The sequence below is a fragment of the Felis catus genome, chromosome F2 (assembly GCF_018350175.1).
Source record: "Felis catus isolate Fca126 chromosome F2, F.catus_Fca126_mat1.0, whole genome shotgun sequence".
In the NCBI taxonomy this organism is placed as follows: domain Eukaryota; kingdom Metazoa; phylum Chordata; class Mammalia; order Carnivora; family Felidae; genus Felis; species Felis catus.
The window spans coordinates 81949447-81970228 of record NC_058385.1 but is presented as its reverse complement, the minus strand read 5'-3'; the positions used below and the strand labels follow the sequence as shown (position 1 = coordinate 81970228).

At 52.7% G+C, this 20782-nt stretch overlaps 1 protein-coding gene across 1 annotated transcript; it reads right to left on the bottom strand.

The window, feature by feature from the left end:
• Positions 1-1988: 1988 nt before the first annotated feature.
• On the bottom strand, positions 1989-10502 carry CYP11B1 (cytochrome P450 family 11 subfamily B member 1). Its single transcript, XM_004000154.4, has 9 exons — positions 8950-10502; positions 8405-8560; positions 7174-7373; positions 6841-7044; positions 6453-6607; positions 5267-5433; positions 4758-4836; positions 4463-4660; positions 1989-4233 (listed from the first exon to the last, which is right to left on the bottom strand). Exons 1-9 carry the CDS (start codon positions 9186-9188, stop codon positions 4120-4122), a joined length of 1512 nt encoding a protein of 503 aa, XP_004000203.1. The 5' UTR covers positions 9189-10502; the 3' UTR covers positions 1989-4119.
• Positions 10503-20782: the final 10280 nt, after the last annotated feature.

The following is a 20782-nucleotide window of genomic DNA, read 5'->3' as shown; positions in this document are numbered from 1 at the left end:
CAATGTAGGGCTTGAACTCAACCCTGAGATCAAGAATTGTGTGCTACACTGACTGAGCCAACCAGGTGTCCCCGCCCCCACTTCCCCTTTTTTTTTCTTTAAAAAGAATTTTTTTAAATGATTGTTTTTGAGAGAGAGAGAGAAACAGAGAGAGAAAGAGACAGAGTGTGAACAGGGGAGGGGCAGAGAGAGAGGGAGACAGAATCCAGAGCAGGTTCCAGGCTCTGAGCTGTTGGCACAGAGCCCGACACAGGACTCGAATCCAGGAACCGTGAGATCATGATTGGAGCTGAAGTCGGATGCTTAACTGACTGAGCCACCCAGGTGCCCCCTCCTTTTTTTTTCTCTTTAAAGCCAATTCTCACTAGTTCCTTCCGAGAGGCTCTGGGTCTGTCACCCCTGCTTCCCTCAGCAGGTGTTGGTAAATGTGCATTAAACTGTGTTTAGGCTCCTATGTTGTTACTTGTCTTCCGTGTGCACTTTGAACATACTGTTCTCTTGTTTTCTGACATCTAATTGTGTCGTCACGACAAATTCAGCGGACATTTGTCTATGATTTCTAGAGGCTTTTAGACTTTTCTCTTCACTATTAATGTTCTGCTTACAACAGAATACACGTTTGTGTAGAGTTGAACAGGAGTGTGAGCATGGGTGAGTGTAACTGCAGGAATGTGTGAACCCAGGGACACTCCAGTGTAACTGTCCCTTGTTAGTTAACACACGGTGAGCATCATCGTACAAGAACACTTAGATATTTACCTCTGGTTTTGGTTGACTGTCGGCTAGTCAACAACTAGACATTCAATCCCCAAAACGGACATGCCACAAATTAGCAAACCTTTTATTGAAAGACAATTTTGTGGTGTGTATTTCTGAATGCCAATATTATTAAAATAAATACAATGACACCTATTTCTACCCTTTGGTCTCGGAGTGCACCGAGGCCAAGAATGTATCTTTCACACATCTGCACAGCACAGTGCCCGCTGTGCAGAAGCTCCCAGTAAATATGCCGACAGACGGGATGAAAATGTGCACTTGGCCGTTTGGCACGTTGGCAGGCATTCCAGTTGTTGCCAACAGCCACGAAGCGCAGGACCTCTCTTGCAAAGTAGGCAGTTATTTCTGCAGGAAAGTGAAAAAACATTTGCAAAGAAAGTGAGACTTCAGGTCAGCAGCGGTGAGGCGGTGCCACACGCACGGTCAGCCCGGTCCTCCCCCGGGGCAGCCACGAGAGCGTCCGACGCCAACCCTCCACTTCTGTGCCCCAGCAAGGGTGTGCAAACTCTGGCGAAATCATGAGGCTGATGCTCTGAAAGTCTCTCCCCTTCCAGCAACTATAAATAATCACAAACTCATACAAGAAAACTTGCGTGAAAAAAAAAAGAGAGGGCCCCTTATTCCCGAAATGAGAAGAATCACAGACTAGGGAGCAGCCCGCACAGCAGCCCCCGGAGACAGGTGTGGGTCCGGTTCTGTGAGGGAAAGGATGCGAGGCAGAGGCCCAGGCAGGATCAGAAGATGGGACCAGAAGCCCACGGGAAGGCAGGACTGCGGAGAACGGACGACGTGGTGCAGAAACTCTGTCCAGCAGCATCGGGAGAAGAGAAGGAAGCTGAGCTCCACGAGGCTGGGGCTGAGGAGGACTATGTTCCCGCCTGAGAACGCGGATCCTTCTCGCACCAGTGGAGCCTTCGGGGGGCCCCCCCATGCTGAGTAATTCACACAAACGTGGCCCTGGGCAAGGGACCGTGCTCGGGTAACAGGAAGAGGCCACCTAAAGGCTCAGGCGGAGCACAGCCTGGGCCCAGGCCCCACCTGCCGGGGGACCAGATGTCCCGGGAGTGGACGTCAGGTTTTTGTTATTTTACTTCATTTTATTTCATTTGAATTTTACTTTATTTTTGAGGATTTTTCTAACGTTTATTTTTGAGAGAGAGAAAGAGAGAGAGAGAGGGAGGGAGGCAGGCAGAGAGGGAGACAGAGAATCCAAAGCAGGCTGCACCCTGTCAGTGCAAAGCCCCGTGTGGGGCTCGAACCCACAAACCATGAGATCATGACCTGGGCTGAAGTCGGATGGACAACCGACTGAGCCACCCAGCCGCGCTCGGAGGTCACGGATTTTAAAGGCAAGGCTATTTGTGTATGGAAAGAATGACAAGGCATAAGATGATGATTCTTAAGCACGGTGTCTCCAGGTAAGAGGAAGGATTTTTAGAAAGAGCCCAACGGACACCCCCAGCCAAGCCTCAGGAGATGGCACGCAGGTTACACGAAAAGGGACCCCCAGGAAGCACTCATACAGCACGGCTGGAGGAGCACAGAGAAGCAGGAGACGACCCGGAGACGCTTTCACTGCAGGATGTTTGCAAGATGTGTGACGCCGCTCTCGATCCAAGGTCCTTCGAGGCGGAGGAGGCACCAAGGCCTCGAGAGGAGGGCCCGGCGGCGGGGGTTCCGCTGGCATCTCTGCCAGGGATGAGCTGCGAGGCCGTGCGGCTGCACAAATTCTCTGGGCCTCGGCTTTGCCGCGGGCGACACGGGGACAGTCCCGGTGCTCACCTGCCAGGGCTGCCATGAAGATCAGGAGAGCCTGTGCCCCGCTGCACAGGGGGACTCACACACACTGCCTCCGGGGGAGCAGTTTGGATTCCGGGCCTGCCCACCAGCAGCCAGCAGGTGTCCCCACAGGGCAGGGCCTCAGGGAAGGAGACTTGGCAGTGGCAGGAGCCACAATCCCCCTGCTGAGCGCCTATTGAAGCAGCTGCCTTTCCCAAGGCCCACTTGCCTCCCTGGGGCCTGCGAAAGGGGAATGGCTGCAGAGAGTGCCCACGGGAAGACCTCACAGCTCGGCGGGAGAAGGGCTGGGCCGGCGTGGCAAGCCCGGGCTCCAGCTTGTGCCCCTGTGTCCCCAGGGTCCCCAGGGCCCTCTCTTCCTGCCTCCATGTGCCCTTCAGCTGCGCCTGGCTGGGGCACGGAGAAGACCTCCTCCCGGCAGCAGCCCTCCTGCACTGGGCCCAGCAAGGAGGGCGCACGCTCTTTCCTCCTCCAGGGAGTCCGCACAGGGAACACACGCCAGCGGGCCACTCGGCGGGCGCCCGGGGCTGGCCCAGGCACATGTGCGGCCCCTCCGTCATTGCTTTGCTGTGAGCTGAGTGCCCAGTTCTCCCCCAGTGAGGTGGGGGTGGGGAAGGAGGGGGAGCAGAGCCACCCCACCACTCACCCTTGCCTCCCGGCCCCTTTCCACGCCGGGGGTGTCACCTGGCCGCAGGCAGCGTGGGACGGGCTGCTCGCTCCTGCCATCTAGGAGATCCCAGCCGCCTCACAGCTGTCCAAAACCCCTTCCTCCCATGAGGTCAGGGGTGGCCCCTGTCCTGAGGGCCACCGTGGGAGGCCAGCCGGGCACGGCACACAGACGGCTTCGTTAAAGGGAGCGAGTGGCTGTGCCTGACTGAGGTGGCCTCTCTGTGGTCACCCTGCAGCCCGCCAGAGGAGATCACCATCCTCCCTGCTCTCAGAGGAGTCTCATGGGCCCAGATGTCCACCTCAGCTCCTCGGTGGCTATTGTAAGAAACAATACTCCTGACCTGCTTACCCAGGCCCTCAGCTGGGTGCTTCAGTCACAGTCCCAGAGCACTGGCAGGGCCGGGAGGAGCCCAAGTGGACTGAGCAGAGCAGGTAGGGGGACGACTCACGGCCCAGCTTCAAGGTCTAGGCTGGCAAGACCAATGCAGACAAAGAGTCTGGCCTTTGGAGTGGCGGTGAGCAGGACAGGGGCGCCAACCTGTCTGTTGTGCGTGTGGGCGGGTTGAGTACAGAGGGGATATGAGATTGGACAGGCAGGTGGGGGTGGGGGCGGATCTGAAGCCCCTGGAGCTAGTGTTGGGGGCTACGTGGGCCAAGGCCCTCCGATGGTGCTCCTCGCTGGAGAAGGCGCAGGTGGCACTGGGCTCACAGGCAGGACCTGCGGCCAGATTCATCCCCCTGCCCCTCGGTGCGAGGCGCCGGCTGGACAGCGCTGTGGCTCCAGAAGCAGGGTCCGTGGGAGAAAACAAGGGTGGCCGGGGGCAGGCAGAAGGGGGCTGGCGGCACCGCTGGCCCGACGGCGCGGTGACGTGACTAGTTGATGGCCCGGAAGGTGAGGAGGGGGTAGGTGGAGGGCATGAACACGAACTGGTAGGTCATCTTTACATCCTCCTGCCTGAGCGTCTCCACCAGGAAGCTTTTCAGCACCTAGGACAGAGGCACGGGTTCCACCTGGCCAAATGGTCAACCCCGATGTCCGGGTCCACATTCCCTCGCCTTTCTGGACCCTACCTTTCGGGTCAGGCGCAGCGGAGGAGAAGGAGAGGCCGGTGGTCCCCAGACAGGCCACCCGGCACCCCCAGGCCCCGCCCACCCGCAGGCCACGCCCTGCCCGGTCGCATCCCGTTCCGCCCCCGGGCCACCCAGGCCCGCTCACCTGGTGCAGCAACAGCAGCATCTCTGTCTCTGCCAGGCGCCGCCCCAGGCACTGGCGCAGACCAAAGCCGAAGGCCAGGTGTGGGTATCTGGTGCCAGAGCCCCTGTTGTCCAGCCAGCGCTGGGGAAGGTAGCACTCGGGCCTCTCAAACACAGAGGGGTTTCGACCCAGGGAGTAGAGTTGCACCTTGACCACTGTCTGCGGAGAGGCGGGGAGGGGCAGGGTCGGTGGCCCCAGGAGTGGGAAGGTCACGCGGGCTTGGCGTCTGCTGGAGGGGCTGTGGGGCCTCACTCACCCCTGCCGGGATGTGGTAGTTCTGCAGCACCACGTCCGAGGCCACCTTTCGGTCCACAGACATCCCCACGGGGTACAGCCTGTGGATGGGGGCACCCGACAGGGTCCTCAGCTGTCCCTGGGACCCTCGCTTCCCTTCGGCCACCTTCCTATCCCAGGATGCGCCGGCCTGGGGGAGCTGCCAGCCACCCTCCTGGGTCGCCTCTGGCAGCGGGAAGCCTAGATCACGAGGAGCTGCTTCCTTGCACCTCCTGAGTCAGACAAAGTTCCCTGAGCCTGAGCAGCCCCCGGACACGGCGGACACGGCCGAGGATGGGGCCCGGGGCTTTGAAGTGGGATCCCGGGGGGAGAAGAGCTCCTAACCCTTTCGGGAGAACGGGACGAGGTACAGGGTTGCATCTTGGGCGAAGCCGCTTCTCAGCCCCAGGACCTGGCCGCAGGCTCCCTGAGCACTGCTGTCCAGACAGTGGGGCCGGGACAGAGGCGGCAGCCGGGGCCTGCCACACCCACCTCAAGGTCTCCTTGAGGGCCGCCCGCAGCAGGGGCAGCTCCGAGGTTGCGCTCTGGGGATCCTGCGAGATCCTGGCCTCGGCCCCCAGGCTCTCCTGGCGTAGGGCCTGCTGCACATCAGGGTTCCGAGCCAGCTCAAAGAGAGTCATCAACAGGGGGTAGGCCGTCTGCAGGAGCCACGGGTGCAGGGCTCAGACCTTGGCCCAGGCCGCGCACCTCAGCTCCCGGGGCCTCTCCACCCCGGAAGACGGTCCTCCCTTGGGGGTGGGTCGCCTCAGATCCGCGGTGACGTGGACGCCCGGAGAAGGACTCCTCCCAGGGATCTGGGACCTCAGGATCTAAAACCTAACACCTGACTCCCTCAGGGAAGGTGTCCCCAGGCTCAGTAAAGAATCAGGCCTTCTCCAGCCCCTTCGAGGCCTGGTTCTCACCCTCCTCTGGGGTCCTTCCTCTCAGGGCTGTGTATGGGGGGGGGGTTCTACTGCCCCAAACCGTTGGCACCCAGTAGGATTGTCGCCCGGACACCCGCAGGCAGGTCAGCCCAGACCTTGTGGTCGGAACACGGACGGCCCGCCCCGGCCCCTGAGTCGGCTGGAAATTTGGGGAGTTTCTCCACCGCAGGCCTGTGCCTCTCCTCGGAGCCCCGGGTGCCCGGCCCAGAGCACGACATCACAGATGCTGGTGCGTGAACCTGGGGTGGAGGGCCAGGAGGCTCTGGCTGCACTCCACACCCTGCGGCCTGCCCCCACCCCCAGGCTGCATGCCATCTGTTCTCTCGTGCACAAGCTGGAGCCCCGTGCGCCCCTTTCTGTCATCCGCCCGTCACCTCCAAAGCATCTCTGACCTGGGGCCAAATGGACTCTGTGCCTGGGAAGGGTTCCTGGTGCAGGCAGCCCTCCAGCTGCATCGCGGCCCTTCCCCTCTTCCCAGGACCCAGGCGACTGAATGGTGTCTGTGCTGCTCATGTCTCTGGGCTCGTCCACCCTGCACTGGGCCTAGAGTGTGGCATCCCACTCGGGGGACTGCAGACCCCTTCCCTTGAGGGTCAGTTCCCGGGCCCCCCACCCCAGGGCAGAGCCTTCCGTCAGCTCAGAACAGGAGCCTGAAGGAGACACGGGCACGGGGGGCACGCAGCCTGGGGTCAGGAGGCTCCATGGCCCAGGGCAGGGCTGGTTGCTGTCCTGACCGTGTCCACGCTCCCGGTGGTGAGCTCGATGGAGTTGGCCCGGATGGCCTCGAGGCTCAGGTCCGCGTGCGTCAGCAGCTCCCCCACGATGCCGCTGTAGTGCTCCGGGCGGCTGAGGGCCACCTCCTGGTAGATTTTCTGGATGGCATTGTTGGCTGTGGGGCACGGAGAGACAGGGGCCGGGGCACTTCTCCTCATGCCCCTGCCCGTCAGCCCGCCTGCCCCGTGCCATGTGCTCAGCACCGGCCCGGCCCAGACTCACCGCCAAGCCCCTCGGGGCCACAAAGGCCCCCGAGGTGACCTCGGCCCTCCCCCAGCCTGTGGTGACAGGAAACCGGGGACCCTGGCGTCCCTGGCATTCAGCGCTTGCCCGGTCTCTGGCCCTCACCATACTGGAAGATGTAGTCCCAGGACTCAAAGTGCTCCTTCCACAGCTGGGTGCTTGTCCAGCGTGATAGGACCCTGGGCATGAACATGAGCTGCGCAGTAGACTTTAACATGACCTTCAAAGCCCGGAGAAAGTTCAGGCTGGCAGGACTTGGGCTGTGGCCAAGGAGGCCCAGCCGCTCTCCAAAAAGGGCTAGATTGCTGGCTGTGGACAGGGAACGGTTGCTGAGCCCAGGGTGGCCGACAGCGTCACGGGGGCCTCAGCCCCGTTCCCGGCCGGTCCCGGCTTCCCCGAGCCCTGACCCCCCTTCCCTCCCGCCCTGACCCCGCGGACCTTCTATGGTGTAGTAGAGGATGCTGGGCTGGATGTCCACGGTCAGACTCCCCCGGGCATTCTGCAGCACTCTCGACTTCAGGGCCTTCGAGAAATCCCTGGCCACGCAGTCCACCATGGGCAGGTACTTCTGGACGGCCTGAGGCGACAGCAAGTCTGGGTTCAGCTTCAGTCGGTTCATGCGCCATTCGGGCCCGTTTCTGTAGAGCAGAGAGAGGCGCTTCAGGGGAGCCCGAGTCAGCAGCCTGGGGCCAGCCCTGGACCCATCTTCCTCGTCTCCAAGGGGAAGGGGCGAGGCAGGGAGCGGCCCGCTGGTCCCAGGGGGCAGGCTGCCTGCCTGGGGGCGTGAGCGCCAGCCCTTTCCCTCAGGGAGGCCTTGTGTGCTGGGCCCAGGGTGCCCCCGTGGAAGGTGGGGCTGAGCCCAGAACTTCTGCCTGGCAGTGCCGCCTGGGTTCGTGGAGTTTGTTCACGCACACCTGCAGGCCCCTTGGCTGGCACGTCAGCAGCTGTCCGGGCTCTCCCTGTCCCTGAAGGCAGGGGAGAGGTGGGCCAGCCAGCTCCAGAGTGAGGGGCCCCCGGCAACCTTCTCCTTCCAACCCTCCCTGCTCTGAGAATGATGCTTCTGGGCCGGTCCCACGTCCCCTGTCCACCCAAGAGGATACACACACACACACACACGCACACACACACACTCGTGCGCACACACACACACACACGCACACACACACGGGCTCACACACACACCCACCTACAGCTTAGCTCCTGGGCAAAGGTGCCTTCTTCCCCCGTCCCCCTTCTCCCCAACCCCCCCTCCCCAGCCCCGGCCTCTCTCCTCCTCAGCCACCTGGGCTCTAGTCAATGCCAGTGGGTCCTCAGGCCCCAGCACATGCTGACACGTTCCCGAGCCCCTAGCCCCGACTCTCCTCCCGCTGCCCTGGGCTTCCCGCCCTGACCTGTAGGAAGGGAGAAGCCCACCCCGCACGGGGAGTCCGCGGAGGCCTGTGCAGCCTGGGGGCTCTCTGATGGCAGCGATCATCCGTCCTCCTCTCTGAGGCCGTGGCCCCGCTGCCCCTCCTCAGCCCCAGGACACATATGATCCCCAAGGGGTGGGCACCCAGCGGGAGCCGGCGGCCGCTGTCCCGCCCCAACCTGGACGGGCCTTGGGGAGGCCCGCTTGCCATCAGCCCTGCCCCGCCCCTCCCCGCCCCTGCCCGCCCAGACTCCCTCTCACAGCAAGAACACGCCACATTTGTGCCCTCGATGCTGTCGGTAGGCCAGCCAGGGGTCCAGGAGCGGCCGCCACGGTTGATGGCCGTCCACTTGCTGTATCCTCTGCACATCCTCGGGCAGCATCAGGAGCACCATGCGTGTCCCTCCCACGTCATACCTGTGGGACGAAGCTCAGAGCCCCGCTGGGGGACCCGTGCCCTCCCCCAGGCCTCACCGTGCAGGACCAAGGCGGCCCGTCTCCTGTGGGCCTGTCCCTTCTCCCGGACTGGGGCTCTCCCGGAGCGGGCAGTCCCCGCCGCGGTCTGACCCAAGCCTCTCCTGCTCTGCTGTCCGCGCTCTGCCCTCTCAGCCGCGGCCAGGGAGTGCTCCCTCCTCCCCAAGAGCCGCAGTCTCCAGGTGCCAGGCCCAGAACCCCCGCCGCTCGGCACCCACCCCGCCTCCCCGGGGGACGCAGAGCACGGGCGGCAGTGCGCCTGGCCCGGACTCAGCAGCCGCGAGGGAGAGCCGCACAGGTGCTGTGGCTGAGGTGGGCGGGGAGGCCTTTACCTTAAAATGGGCCCCAGCTCCTGGAAGAGCTGGTGCACCTCCAGGTGAAGGTTCTCCAGGCGCTGCTCCTTCCAGATCTGCAGCAACCTCATCCACTTGTTGCCGGGACAGCGCGGTATGGCTTCGAAGGGCAGCACCGCCTTGGGGGCCGGAGCGGCTCCGGCGCCCGGTGCGCGTGCCCTGCCCGGGGACGGCCAGGGCCCTGCCAGCCACACTCGTGCCTTTGCCCCGAATGCCATCGTGCTGCTCCCTCCGCCCCCCGTCAGCGCAATTCTTTTATCTCGCTGGAGGCCTGGGCCTGCGGCCTGATCGCGTCATGGGAGAAGTTGTCCCTGGACCAGGCCAGGAAACCCGCAGCGGGGGTCAGGGCTGGAGGCCTCCAGAAGAGACGGATGGGCACCTTGTGCCACGATTGCGCAAGGCCTGCTGGCTGCTGGATGCGGAGAGCAGGGCAGGGTCTGGATCGGGGGCTGAGTGGGGCCGGCGGGGGTGTGAGCACTTCCCTCCTCCCCGGTGGGGGAAGGGAGCAAGATGGATGGGGCCCCTTATCTAATCGAGAGACGCAGGGGCCTGCGCCCTTCTCCTCTCCTTTCTACAAGGACCAGAGCAGGAAGCAGTGGGCAGCCATGAGTCCCACAAACCTACGTGCCTTCTGTCCGCTCTTCCCAGATCATAGGCTGGGTGCAGGGAACGCCCACGAGAGCCGACCAGGGTCCCCACCCGGGAGGGCTTTCAGGGCACTTAGGGGACTCCAGCGACCCAACTGTGGGTGGCACCGATGTGGCCGGCACCCCGTCTCGCTGGCTCTGCTGCCTCAGCTCTGGGGCAGCGAATGCCCAGGACACGAGCAAGCCACTCCTCAGGCGGGGAAATGAGGCACCGCTTGCCTGGCCCCCGTGTGGCCCCCCGCAGGGGCGGCGCTCAGGGCCCAGGCCCTCCTTTCTCACCCGGAAGCCTGCGCTCAGGGGTGCGGACCCAGAGCTCAGGCCAGTGGCGGGAGGACCAAGTCCACAATGGGGGCTGTGGGCGTGGGCTCCCACCCTCTGGAGGGTGGATCCCGGGTTTGGGGTCCCAGGGCACCTCACCCACGTCAGGCGGGGTTCCCCCGAGGTGGCTGTGGCCATCATCGTTCTCATTTTCAGATGAGGGGACACAAGCCCTGGGTTCCTGCCACCCCCAGGGCCCCCAACGTGTCACAGGGGCCCCGCGGCCCTGGCTCCTGCTGGGCCCTCAGCCCTGACCGTGATTTGGGGAGGGGAGGGGGCGATGGGGTAGCCGCAGCTGGGGCTCTGGAGGCAGCATGGAGGCTGCCTGCGTGCGGGTGTCGGTGGGAAGGGCCAAGATCTGAGTGTCTTCAAGGGTACTTCAGTGGGATCCTGTCCCTGCTCCAGTCGTTGCCCCGGGGAGTCTTCGGCGGGGCGAGGAGTCACGACTGCCCAGGCCCCTTCAGCAAGCTGCCACGTGCGCGTGCCTCAGCCCCGAACGGTGGGCACGCCTCGCTTCGGCAGAGAAGCAGGCTGAAGCCACAGCGGCCCAGGCCAAGCCGGCCCCGCCTGCCGCCCACCCTCCACCCCCAGAGGCGGCCCAGGCGGCGGAAGTCGTGGGCGCCCTCTCGAGGCCCGCGGGGCAACTGCAACCGCGCCTCGGGCCCCGCCCCCAGCGGGGACTGTCCCCGCCCCCCGTCTTCTGCCCACCGACGGTCCGGGCGGCCCCTCTTCTGGAAGCGCCGCTCTTAAGGGGCCCTGGGATCCCGCGGCTTCCACGCACGTATTTGCACTGCATTACGCTGCCAACAAGAGTGTGGGCGATAGGAAGAGCCGGCCGAAGTGGGGACCACCGGCCAAGGCCCAGTCGGGGAGCAGGGTCTCTGAGGCGGTGCGTTCCCACCGCTGAATTTGCAGGGTTGGAAACCAGTGCGTGCACCCGTCCTTCCGCGCTGTAGTGAGCAGGAGCCGCCACGGGACGTGGCGCAGGAGAAGCGCGTCATCGTGTCCGGGCACACAGCGGGCTTCCCAACGCGAGTGGGGAGCGCTGTCCCAGGGCCCACGTGGGAAGGACGCGCGGCCGTGGAGGGTCAGGTGACAGGACGGCACTGAGGGACAAGAGACACGTCTCAGAAGCTCACGACAGCGCGACACACTTTGCCTGGTTTCCAGCACGGCTGAAGTGCAGACAATGCAGTGCACCAAATAACGGCCGTTTACCACCAGGCCCCAAGGCCTGGGAGAGACAGGGACTGAGTGATGGGGCCTGGTGTTGGGGGACAGGAAGGCGGGTTCCCTGGGGAGGTGCAGCTAGACGTGCGTTGCTGCTTGTCTTCTAGGACTTGGGTTGGGTCCCGTGCTCGGGCCACCCCCAAAGATCGGGTCTGGGAAAAGGCAATAGGTCTCGAGGCCCCTGGTCCCCTGCAGGTGGTCCCCGGCCACCAGTGCGTAGAGGCTGCTTCGGCCGGAGTGGGGGTGGGACACAGTCCCCAGGTTGCTGAGGGTCAAAGGCAACAGCGGCCCCTCCCCTGCTGCCTGCTGAGGACAGTAGGGGGCAGGGCCCCAGCCGCCTGGTCTAGAGCTGTGAACACCGGGAGTGCTCCCACAGCCATCATAGGGAGGGGAGGTGCCCCCGGGCTCCGAGCTGACTGATGCTCGGAGCTCCCATTCCAGTGTAATAACCGGCTGGAAACAAACCAGCAATCCGAAAACCAGAGAATGGATCCCACAGCGTCTTGCACCTTATGCATCCAGTCAGGACTCCGAGGTCCTGTGGGCAGCTCTGAGAGGTCAAGGGACTCCACGCGCAGCATGCCGGCCTTCTAGCTTGATCTCCCCAACCCGGCCTCATGGCCTGCAGGGGTGCCATGGCTTAAGATTCAGTCTGTGTTTCTTGAATGAACAAACGCCTGAGCACATACAGCCCTCGTGTGCACACACCAGCCGCTGCCCGGTGCGCGGTGTCCCCTTCGCCCCTGGGTTCTCCGATGCCGTGGAGAACACAAATGGCTTTGTAGGGATCAGGGCTTCTCCAAGCTCCATACCTTTGTGCTTCCTGCTTCCTCCCCAGGATCAACTCTGGCCCCTGAGTCTGAGTCTGTATCATTCATATGCTGCTCCCCTGTCCTACACTTTTAAAAACACAGAGCTCGGGGCGCCTGGGTGGCTCAGTTGGTTAAGCGGCTGACTTCGGCTCAGGTCATGATCTCACGGTCCGTGAGTTCGAGTCCCACGTTGGGCTCTGTGCTGACAGCTCAGAGCCTGGAGCCTGCTTCGGATTCTGTGTCTCCCTCTCTCTCTGACCCTCCCCCGTTCATGCTCTGTCTCTCTCTGTCTCAAAAATAAATAAACATTAAAAAAAAAATTTAAAAAAAAACCACAGAGCTCACTGCTTCGAACTTGGGTCTGCATGAGTCTGCAGCCAGCAGTAGGAGGGTGTGTGTTCACGTGTGTGCATGTTGCCCTCCTCCTAGTTCTCTCCCTCTGCCACCCAACATGCCAGCCAGTTTGAGATGGAACAGAGTGGAAGACAGAAAGAAGGGTGTCACTGAATCTTGCCATCCTAAGCTGTCCTCACACTCTCTAAGGCGGGCAGGTGTTTAGACCTGACACCTTCTGTGGCGGGTGCTTCTCCTATGCAGCTGTCTCTTGCAGTGCCCTTGACATAGCCCAATGCATCTCTATTCTGGGCGGTTGCTGGAGAAGCCTCTGAAAGCCCAAGGACTCATGCAGTGCATTCGTCTGCACCTGTGGCTCCGGGGCCTCCGTCCTTCTAGGTGCCTACTGAGCAGGTTGCAAAAGGGACCCATGCTGGCTCTTGGTCCCAAGGGGCCCTCCTCTGGCCACTGAAGACACTAGTGCACCTCCCATCCCAGGATCCTGGGTGCAGCTGTTTCCTTTTGGTCGATAGTCGCCTGGGATGTAAATTTCCATCCTGCGACTTTAAACCTTTCAGTGACTTGTGTCTGAGACGTTCCTCCCTGGAGCGCCAGTGTGTCTTGTTTTCTCCAGCTTTCTGTGGCTTTCTGTATATCGTATTGTGTTATCTGGAAATAGGGAAAGTTTTACTTCTGCCTTACCAATTGATAGCCTTTATTTCTTTTTCTTGTCTGAATCCCATGGCTAGGACTTCCAGGACTATGTCGAATAACAGTGGTGAGAGTGGACATCCTTGGCTGTTCCCGACCTTAGGGGGAAATCTCTCAGGTTTTCCTCACTGAGTGTGATGTTAGCTGTGGGTTTTTTCATATATGGCCTTTATTATGTCGAGGTATATTCCCTTTTGTAAACCTACTTTGTTGAGGGTTTGTTGTCATAAATCAGTGTTGTACTTCTGTCAAATGCCTTTCCTGCATCTACTGAAATGATCATATGGTTTTTATTCTTTCTCGTGTTGATATGATGTATCACATTCATTGATTTGCGAATATCGAACCACATTTGCACCCTGGAATAAATCCCACTTGATTGTGACGAATGATTTTTTTTAATGTACTGTTGGATTCACTTTGCTAATATTTTGTTAAGGATTTTTACGTCTATGCTCGCCTGAGCTATTGGCCTGTAGTTTTATTTTTTAGTGGTGTGTTTATCTGGTTTGGGAATCAGGGTAATGCTGGCCTCATAGAATGAGTTTGGTAGATTTTCTTTCTCTTCTATTTTTTGGAACAGTTTGAGAAGAATAATATTAACTCTGCTTTAAATATTTGGTGGAGGGGCACCTCAGTGGCATCCGACTTGGGCTCAGGTCATGATTTCACGGTTCGTGGGTTCAAGCCCCACATTGAGCTCTGCACTGACAGTGCAGAGCCTGCTTGGGATTCTCTCTCTCCCCCTCTCTCTGCCCCTCCCCTGCTCGTGCACTCTCTCTCTGTTTCTCAAAATAAATAAATAAACTTTAAAAATATTAAATAAACAAACAAACAAATAAATAAATAAATAAATAAATATTTGGTAAAATTTGCCTGTGAAGCCATCTGGTCCTGGACTTTTGTTTGCTGAGAGTTCTTTGATTACTGGTTCAATTTCATTGGTAGTAATTGGTCTGTTCAAATTTTCTATTTCATCCTGATTCTGTTTGGGGAGGTTATATGTTTCTAGGAATGTACTCATATCTTCGGGTTATCCAGTTTGTTAGCATGTAATTTTTCATAACATCCTCTTATAATCTTTTTTATTTTCTGTGATGTCAGCTGTCATTTCTCCTCTTTCATTTCTGATTTCATTTATTTTTTTCTCTTTCTTTTCATCAGCCTAACAGTTGATCAATTTTATGTTTTCAAAACATAAACCAGCTCCTGGTTTCATTGATCTGTTCAATTGTTTTCTAGTCTCTATTTGATTTATTCATGCTCTAATCTTTATTATTTTCTTCCTTGTACTGGCTTTGGCCTTTGTTCTTCTGTTTCTAGCTCTTTCAGGTGTAAGTTTAGTTTGTTTGTTTGAGATTTTTCTTGCTTCTCGAGGTAGGCCTAACCTGCAAAACTGTCTGTCTTAGATCAGCTTTGCTGTGTCCCAAATATTTTGGACCATTGTGTGTTCACTTTCATTTGTCCCCATATGTCTTTTTATTTCCTCTTTGATCTCTTAGTTGGCCCATTTGTTGGTTTAGCAGGATGTTATTTAGCCTCCATGTGTTTGTGCTCTTTCCAGATTTTTCCTTGTGGTTGATTTCTAGTTTCCTAGCATTGTGTTTGGAAGATGCATGATATGACTTCAGTCTTTTTAAACTTGTTGATACTTGTTTTGTGGCCTAACATATGTGCTCCATTCTGGAGAATGTTCCATGTCCACTTGAAAAGAATGTGTATTCCACTCTTTTAGGATGGAATGTTCTGAATATACCTATTAGATCCATCTAGTCCAGTGTGTCATTCAAAGCCATTGTTTCCTTGTTGATTTTCTATTTGGATGAGCTGTCCGTTGATGCAAGTGGGGTGTTATGATGGATTACTTTCTTTATGTTTGTAATTAGCTGCTTTATGTTTTGGGTACTCCCATCTTGGGTCCATAAAGAGTTTCAATTGTTATATCTTCATGTTGGATTGTCCTTTGTATGATTATGTAGTGTCCTTCTTTGTTTCTTGTTGCAGGCTTTATTTTAATGTCTATTCTGTCGATATAAGTATTGCAGTCTGGCTTTCTTTTCACTTCCACTTGCATGATAAATGCTTTTCCATTCCTTCACTTTCAATCTGCAGGTATCCTTAGGTCCGGAATAGGTCTCTTGTAGGCAGCATAAAGATGTGTCTTGCCTTTTTATCCATTCTATCACCCTATGTCTTTTGATTGGAGCGTTTAGTCCATTTCCATTCAAAGTGATTACTGACAGGATGTACTTCCTGCCATTTTGGTTCTTGTTTTACGGTGGTTTTTGTAGTTCTCTGTTCCTTTCTTCTCTTGCTCTCTTCTCTCACATCTTGCTGGCTTTCTTTAGTGGTTGGATTCCTTTCTCTGTATTGTTTGTGTGTCCATTATAGGTTTTTGAGTTGTGGTTACCATTAGGTTTGTATACAACCTCCTCTGCATATAGCAGTCAGTCTGTGTTAAGTTGATGGTCGCTTAAGTTTGAACACATTCGTTACTCCTCCCCACCCCGCCATGTTTTAGGCATATGGCATCATACTTTACATCCTTTCATTTTTGTTTCTATATTATTTTGTGAATCCTTTGACTGAATTTTAGTGGGATATGCTTAATTTTGCTGCTTTTGTGCTTCCTACCTTTTTTTGTTTTTGTTTTTTACTCTACTTATGGTCTTTTCTTTCCACTCAGCATTCCCCTTAACATTTCTTGTAGGACTGGTTTATTGGTGATGAATTCCTTAACTTTTGTTTGTCTGGGAAACTCTTTCCCCCTCCTTCTGTTCTGAGTGACAGCCTTGCTGGATAGAGAATTCCTGGCTGCAGGCTTTCCCCTTTCAGCACTTGGAATATATCATGCCACTTCCTTCTGGCCTGCCAAGTTTATGCTGAAAAATCTGCTGATAGCCTAACGGGGTGTCCCTTACATGTAACTGTTTTTTCTTCTGCTGCTTTTAAAATTCTCTATCACTTTTTGCATTTAATTATTAAGTGCCTTGGTGTGGACCTCCTTGTGTTGATTTGGTTGGAGGCTCTCTGTGCCTCTTGAATCTGGGTTTCTGTTTTCTTCCACAGATTTCGGAAGTTTTCAGCTATTATTTCTTTAAATAAGTTTTCTGCCCCCTTTTACTCTCTACTCTCCTTCTGGGACCCCTATAATGTGAATGTTATTACACTTGATGGTGTCGCGGAGTTCCTTTAAACTTAGTTCTCAGTTTTTATTGTTCCTTTTTCTTTTTGTTCAGCTTGGTTACTTTTCGTTACTCTGTCCTCCAGGTCGCTGATCTGTTCTTCTGCCTCTTCTAATCTGCTATTAATTCCCTCTAGAGTATTTCTAACTTCAGTATTAAGTTTTTCATCTCTTATTCGTTCTTTTTTATATTTTCTATCTCTTTGCTGAAGGTCTCACTGGGACCCCTCACTCTTCTCAAGTCCAGTGAACATTTTTATGACCATTACCTTAAATTATTTATCAGGCATTTCTTATCTCTATTTCATTTAGTTCTTTTGCTGTGATTTTGTCCTGTTCTTTCATTTGGGAGACATTCTTCTGCCTCATTTTGCGTAGCTTTCTATTCATCTCTGTGTGTTAGGGAGGTCAGCTACATCTCGATCTTGAAAGTAGCGGCCTTATGAAGAAGAGGTTTTGGGGTGCCGTGCAGCACAATGCCCCTTGTTCACCAGAATCATGCACTTTAGTGGTGTCTTCTATGTGGACTGCATGCATTCTGCTGTTGTGGCTGAGCTGTGTTTGTCTTCAGTCTAATTGGCTGCAGTGGCCCACAACAGGGGGTGGGCCCTGTGCTATTAAAGGGCCAGTCTGGGGCTGCTGTGGGCTTGTAGTTAGGTGGTGTCAGCAGTGAAACCAGATGCCTGCCCTCAGCCTGCTTGCTGGGACTACAGTCACACGAAGCTGCTGAATTTCCTTCCTTTTTAAGGTTGAATCATATTCCATTGTATACATATACACACATTTTGCTTTTCTATTCATCTGTCAATGGACACTTGGGTTACTTCCGTGTTTAGCCAATGTGAATAATGCTGCTATGAACATGAGTGTAAAAATATCTCTTTGAGTCCCTGCTCTCAATTCTTTTGTGTATATATACCCAGAAATGGAATTGCTGGGTTGTAAGGTAATTCTATTTTTCATAATTTGAGGAATCACCATACTTTTTCCACAGCAGTTATAACATTTAACATTTCCACCAACAGTACACATAGTTTCCAATTTCACTAAATCCTCACCAGAATTCATCGTTTTCTGTTTTTGCTGATAGTAGCCACCCTAATGGGTGTGAGGTCATATCATATTTTTGATTTGCATTTCCCTAGTGATTAGTGATGTTAAGCATCTTTTTGTATGCTTATTGCCCATTTCCATATTTGCTTTGGGAAAATGTCTATTCCTGTCTTTGGTCCATTTTTTATTTAGATTATTTGTTTTTTGTTGTTGTGGAATTTTAAGAGTATGTATTCTGGATATTAATACCTTATCATATATATGACTTATAAATATGTTCTTTTTCTGTGGGTTGCCTTTTACTCAGTGAATAGTATCTTTTGATACAAAATTTTTTTTAATTTTTATGAAGTCAATTTTGGCTAATTTTTTTTTTGTCTCCTGTGCCTTTACTGTCATACCAAAAAAAAAAAAAAAAAATCACTATCCAATCCAATGTTGAGAAGATTTCCACCTTTGTTTTCTTCTTAGAGTTTTGTTGTTTTAGGGCTTATCCTTGGGTGTTTGATCAACTTTGAGTGAACTTTTATGCATGGTTTGAAGTAAGGCTTCATCTTCTTTCTTTTTCATATCGATACCCAGTTTTGCCAGCATCATTTATTGAAAAGACTGTCCTTTCCCCATTGCATGGTCTTGACACCCATGTAAAAAATTATTTGACCATTTTGTGAGGGTATATTTCCAGGCTCACTAACTTATTCCATTAATTTATATGCCTGTTTTTATGCCAGTACCACCCTGTTTTGATGACTGTAGTTCTGTGGTAAGTTTTGAAATGAGGGAGTGTGAGTCTTCCCGGTTGTTCTTTTCCAAGATGGTTTTGGCCAGTAGATATCCCTTAAGACTCCATATGAATTTTAGGATTTTTTAAAAATTTCTGCAATGCACATCATTAGGATTTTGGTGGGGATTGCATGGAATCTGTAGATCCCTTCTGGTATTTTGACATTTTTACAATACTGTCTTCTAATCCATGTGTTTCCATTTATTTATGCCTTCTCTAATCTCTTTCAGCAGTGTTTTGTAGTTTTCATTGTATGAGTCTTTCACCTCTTTGGTTAAGTCAACTCCAAAGTGTCTTATTCTTTTTCATGCTATTGTAAATGGGATTGTTGTGGTCATTTCCTTTTCAGATTGTTCACGTTTTTGCATAGAAATGCAACTGATTTTCATATGTTGGCTTTGGATCCTGCTTGTTTGCTAAATTCATTTATCACTTTTAACACTTCTTTGCAATCTTTAGGGTTTTCTACATATAAGATCACATCATTTGCAAAGAGATCATTTTACTTCTTCCTTTCCAATCTAATGTCTTTTATTTCTCCTTGTCCAACTGCTCTGGCTAGAACTTCCAGTACTATTTTGAATACAAGTGAGGAAAGCACGTATCCTTGCCTTGTTCCTGATCTTAGAGGGAAAATTTTAGTCTTTCACCATTAAGCATGATGTTGGCTGTGGGATTTTCATACATGCCCTTTATTATGTCAAAGTATTTTCTTTCTTATTTTGTTGAGTGTTTTTATCACAAAAGAGTGTTTGTCAGATGATTTTCTGTATCACTTGAGATGATTTGTGGTGGTTTTTATCCTTCATTTTGTGGATGTGGCATATTACATTGATCAATTTTCATATTTTGAAACTTTTCTGAATCCAAGAAATAAATTCTACTTGGTCATGGTGTGTTATCCTTTTAATATGCTGATGAATTCTGTTCCTTAGTATTTTGTTGAGCATTTTTGCATCAATGTTCATAAGGGATATTGGTCTGTAGTTTTCTTGTACTGACTGTCTGGCTTTGTTCTCAGGGTCTTGCTGGCCTGATAGAATGAGGTAGGAAGTGTTCCCATCTCTATAAAATTCTGGAAAGGTTCGAGAAGGAGTAGTGTTTGTTCTTCTTTAAATGTTTGGTAGAATCACCAGTGAAGCTGTCAGATCCAAGATTTTTGTTGTTGGGAGATTTGTGACTACTGAGTCAATCTCCTTGCTAGTTATAGATCTGTTCATATTTTCTATTTCTTTATGACTTACTCTTGGTAGGGTTTTTTTTCCTAGAAATATATCCATTTCACCTAGGTTATCCCAGTTTTTGGTGTACAGTTGTTCATGTTATTTTTATTTTTATTTTTTTATAATCATTTTTATTTCTGTGGAATCAATGTTATGTCCCCACTTTCATTTCTGATTTTCATAATTTGAGCCTTCTCTCTCTCTCTCTTTTTCTTTAGTTGATCTAGATAAGGTTTGTCAATTTCATTGATCTTTTCAAAGAACCAAATTTTGGTTTCATTATCTATTTCTTTCTATTCTCTATTCCATTTTTCTCGTCTTGATTTTTTATTACTTCATTACCCGTATGACTTCTTCCTGATCCATTTGTGTACAGTTGTGTGGCTTTTCCAGTTTTACTTTTGTTATTAACTTCTAACTTTGTCCTGTTCCTGTCAGAGGAGATACTTTGTGTAATATCTTTTTGAAACCTACTGAGAGTTAATTCATGGCCTACCATATGGTCTCTCCAGGTCTATCAGGTCTATCCTGTGCACCTAAGAAGAATGTTGTCGGGAAGAGTGTTGTGAATATGTCTGTTAGGTCCAGTTGGATTATTGTCCATTTCCTCACTAATCTTCTCTATGGTTTTCCATCCTATCATGTATGAGATCTTGAATTCTCCAACTGTTACTGTAGAAATGTCTATTTCTTCCTTCAATTCTGTCATTTTTTGCTTCATATATTTTGATGGTCTGTTATGTGTGCAAATGTTTATAATTATTACATCTTTTTGCTGTACTGAAACTTTTTGTTCATATATGATGTCCTTCTTTGTCTAAGCTTTTTTATTTTAAATCTCGAGTCTATTTTGTCTAATGTTGGTATAGCCACCCCTGTTCTCTTTTGGTCACTATATGCATGGAATATCATTTTGTATCCTTTCTCTTACAAACTGTTTGTGTCTTTCAATCTCAAGCGAGTCACTTGTAGACAGCATATAGTTAGGTCATGTGGTTATTTTTGTTGTTTTTTTTTAATTGAAGTATAGTTGACATACAAGGCTATATTAGTTTCATATGTACAATATAGTGACTTGAGAATTCTATACATTACACTATGCTCACAAGTATACCTACAATGTGTCACCATACAATGCTATCACAATATCATTGACTATATTTCCTATGCTGTACTTTTCATCCCCATGTCTTATTTATTATATACTGGAAGTTTGTACTTCTTAATCGCCTTCGCCTCTTTTACTCATTCCCCCACCTTCTCCTCTCTGGCAACCATCAGTTTGTTCTTTGTATCTATGAGTCTGTTTCTGTTTTGATTTGTTTTGTTTTGTTTGTTCATTTCCTTTGTTTTTTAGATTCCCCATATAAGTGAAATCATATGGTGTTTGTCTTTCTATGTCTGACTTATTTCACTTAGTATAATACCCTCTAGGTCCAGCTATGTTTTCACAAATAGCGAGATCCCATTCTTTTTTAAGGATGTGTAATACTCTGTTATATACATATAATATTCCA

What these genes read in the sequence shown, in the direction of transcription:
- CYP11B1 (XM_004000154.4), bottom strand. Translation starts at nt 9,188, where the DNA reads ATGGCATTCGGGGCAAAGGCACGAGTGTGGCTGGCAGGGCCCTGGCCG. An exon ending in CCACCGGGAGCGTGGACACG is followed by an intron (nt 5,434 to 6,452) that starts GTCAGGACAGCA and finishes TGGCTCCTGCAG; the next exon opens with ACGGCCTACCCCCTGTTGAT. An exon ending in ACTACCACATCCCGGCAGGG is followed by an intron (nt 4,661 to 4,757) that starts GTGAGTGAGGCC and finishes GCCTCTCCGCAG; the next exon opens with ACAGTGGTCAAGGTGCAACT.